Raw genomic sequence first — 3352 nt, forward strand, 5'->3', positions numbered from 1 at the left:
TGGAAAAGACACTGCTTCTATCCTTGTCGAGAAAACCAAAGATTTTAACACTCTGAAGTTCTCCCTTTCCGATCATATATCGGAACTTGCGGACAAGGAGGATGCCATAGATCAATTAAAAGAGCTATTGGATCTTGATGAGGAAAAAGGAAAAGAGGCCAATAATACCGCGGAGGATGAGGACGTCACTCCATAAGTATATATGTCTTTGTTGCAAATATTTCTTTTGCTTGTAATCTCTTTTGAGTGTTTAATAAGAAGTCTGGTTTCCTTCCGGTGCACTTTGTCTTATGTGTTATAATATAAGTGTCTGTCCGGAACTTCATTTTTGTCAATAAAAGATTACAACTTATCCAGATAACATGGAACTAACTCATCATTCTTAATACTTTTGGCATAAGCCTTCTTACAATAAAGAAAATTGCATATATTGCTAGTCTATGTGGGCACGCAGCCCGAAATAAAAGAGTAACCAAAACTACTACATATAGCATTTCTTTAACTATGTTGCGCTCCAAGTTCGAGGGATTTCAGTCTCGTCAAACTTCTCTAACTTGTAGGCACCTTTGGATAGTACTTGTTTGATTTTATAAGGTCCCTCCCAAGTTGAGGCTAACTTGCCCGGAGGCTCCTGGCCGGAAGCCTCATTGTTGCGGAAGACAAAGTCTTCCGCATCGAACTCGCGTTTTTGGACCCGCGAGTTGTAATATTTCTCAAGCTGTCGCTTATAATTGTGCTCGCGAATCAGTGCTAGTTCTCTTCTTTCTTCCAACAGATCCAGATTCATCCTGAGTTCGTGATCGTTGTCATCAATCAACAGAACCCTCGCGGATGGAATCCCGATCTCTGCAGGGATCATGGTTTCAGTGCCATAGGTTAGGATAAAGGGTGTCTCCAAATTACTGGAGTTCTTCTGGGTGCGGAAGGCCTAGAGTACATGAGGCAGTTCGTCCACCCAACCCCTTCGTTTCGTTCCTAGCCTTGCCTTGATCCCTTCCTTGATAGTTCGGTTGGTCCTTTCGACCTAACCACTTGCTTGCGGATGAGCTACGGATGTAAAGGTTTGAATGACTTGAAGTTCTTTCAACCATCCTTGCAATCCGCTATCAGCAAATTGGGTCCCATTGTAACTCACCAATTCCAGCGGAAGGCCAAACCGGCAAATGATGAATTCCCAATGGAATTTTTTCACGCTTGAAGCCGTGATTGATGCAACCGGTTTGGCTTCCACCCACTTGGTGAAGTAATCAATGGCCACTATCAGGAACTTGACTCGTCCTGGGGCTTCTGGGAAAGGTCCCATAATATCGATAGCCCATTTTTGGAACTGCCAGGCAGATGTTGCTGGAATCAGTTCGTTCTTTGGGCGCAGGGTGTTGGGGGCATGACGCTGGCACGAATCACACTTTCTGATTTCTTGTACAGCGTCTAAGTGCATACCGAGCCAATAATACCCTGCGTTCATGATCTTTGCAACTGTCATTCTTGGTCCCGCGTGTAACCTGCAAATGCCTTCGTGAATTTCCCGAATTAAGTAATTTGCATCTTCTGTGTCTACACAACGTAATAACGGACCAAGAAATGATCTCCGGTATAAGATACTGTCAGTCAACTGGTAATTCAGAGCTTTGTGCTTAATCTTCCGAGCCTCAGCCTTTCCTGCTGGAAGTGCTCCGGAAGATAAGTACGCTTTGATGGGTGTCATCCATGATTCAACGCCGGTTTGAATTACCAGGACTTGATTTGGTGTGACGGATGGATGGTCTTGAATTTCCACACGAATATCTTTTGCAAAATGTTCAAAGTTCATTGAAGCTAGCTTGCTAAGAGCGTCGGCCAATTTGTTCTCACTTCTCTTAATGTGAACAATATTGAAAGAGGAAAATTGGCGAATCAAGACCCTTGCTTGTGACAAATAAGAAGCCATGACATCATTTTTGGCTTCATACGTTCCGTTTATTTGTCCCGCGATTAGCATAGAATCCACCCGTGCTTCCAAATGTTTTACCCCAAGCTTTTTCGCTATCCGCAGACCTGCCAGGAAGGCTTCATATTCTGCCTCATTGTTGGTACTTTTGAAGTCCAATTTGATGGCGTATGTAAATTCATGCCCCTCAGGGTTGACTAGCCTTAAACCTGCACCTGACCCTTCGCTGCTCGAAGCTCCATCCGTAAACAATGACCAAACCTGCCCTTGTTCCGGAGGTGCTTGGGGTTGTTGTTCAATTAAACATTCTTGTTCTTTGCTCTGCGGGACTTCTGTAACGAAGTCCGCCAGTACTTGCCCTTTGATTGCCGGTCTTGGTTTATATTCTATCGAGTGTTCACCCAATTAGATAGCACATTTTTCTAGTTGTCCGGATAATTCGGGTTTACTCAACACGTTATTGAGCTTGTATCCGGTTAGCACATTGATGGGATGACCCTGAAAATATCTGCGAAGCCGTCTGGCGGCATAAACCAATGCCAAAACCAACTTTTCCAACATCGAATATCTTGTTTCCAGGTCCGATAGTGTTCTACTGACGTAATAGATTGGAGTTTGAACATTTTTCCTATCTGTTAGTAGGACAACTCCCACGACAATGTCGGACGCCGACAAATACAGTGTTAATGGTTCACCCGCGTGAAGGTCAGTTAACGTGGGTAGTTCCATTAAACACTTTTTGACTTCTTGGAATGCTTGTTCGGCTTCCGGGGTCCATCTGAATTGTGCCTTTTTAAGGCAGTTCCTCAATGTTGAAATAAATGGGTAAGATTTAGCAGCGTGGTTTGCTAGAAACCTGTTTAACGCTACCAATCTCCCATTAAGTGTTTGAACCTCTTTTAGGGATGCGGGAGATGGCATGCGGGCTACTGCTTGTATCTTGTCCGGATTTGCCTTAAAACCTGTGCCTGTAACAATTACCCCGAGGAACTTTCCTTCCTCCATTCCGAAGGAACACTTTGCTGGGTTGAGTTTCATGTTGATGCTCTTCAACGTTTCATAAGTTTCCTCTATATCCCTCAACATTTGATCCTCTTCAGTGCTCTTGATTACCAAATCATCCATATAAATTTCAAGATTCCGACTTATTTGACCTTTGAAGGCCTGATCCATCAGTCGTTGACATGTGGCACCCGCATTCTTTAACCCGAAAGGCATCATTCTATAACAGAATGTTCCTTGGTCAGTGCGGAACGCTGTCTTGTCCTCATCACCAGCTGCCATATGAATCTGGTGATACCCTTTGTAGGCGTCGAGGAAGCACCTGAATTTGAAGGGGGCCACAACATCTACCTTTAAGTCGATCTCCGGAAGTGGGTAACAATCTTTCGGACATGCTTTGTTTAGATCTTTATAATCTATGCA

The 3352-nt window shown here is 43.9% G+C and overlaps 1 protein-coding gene across 1 annotated transcript; it reads right to left on the reverse strand.

The window, feature by feature from the left end:
* Positions 1-342: 342 nt before the first annotated feature.
* On the reverse strand, positions 343-1978 carry LOC143606754 (uncharacterized). Its single transcript, XM_077082418.1, has 2 exons — positions 1424-1978; positions 343-402 (listed from the first exon to the last, which is right to left on the reverse strand). The coding sequence occupies exons 1-2, from the start codon at positions 1976-1978 to the stop codon at positions 343-345; spliced, it is 615 nt and encodes a 204-aa protein (XP_076938533.1).
* Between the last annotated feature and the right edge of the window lie 1374 nt (positions 1979-3352).

This window comes from Bidens hawaiensis, unplaced genomic scaffold (assembly GCF_021521415.1).
Source record: "Bidens hawaiensis isolate Kalapana, Puna unplaced genomic scaffold, B.hawaiensis_p1.1 tig00076957_1, whole genome shotgun sequence".
Taxonomy (NCBI): domain Eukaryota; kingdom Viridiplantae; phylum Streptophyta; class Magnoliopsida; order Asterales; family Asteraceae; genus Bidens; species Bidens hawaiensis.

Bases quoted from the DNA above. Each gene is read 5' to 3' on its own strand.
- LOC143606754 (XM_077082418.1), bottom strand. From the start codon at position 1,978: ATGCTAATCGCGGGACAAATAAACGGAACGTATGAAGCCAAAAATGAT. The intron at 403-1,423 runs GTACAAGAAATC...TATTGTAAGAAG, and splicing joins TCGGTATGCACTTAGACGCT to GCTTATGCCAAAAGTATTAA.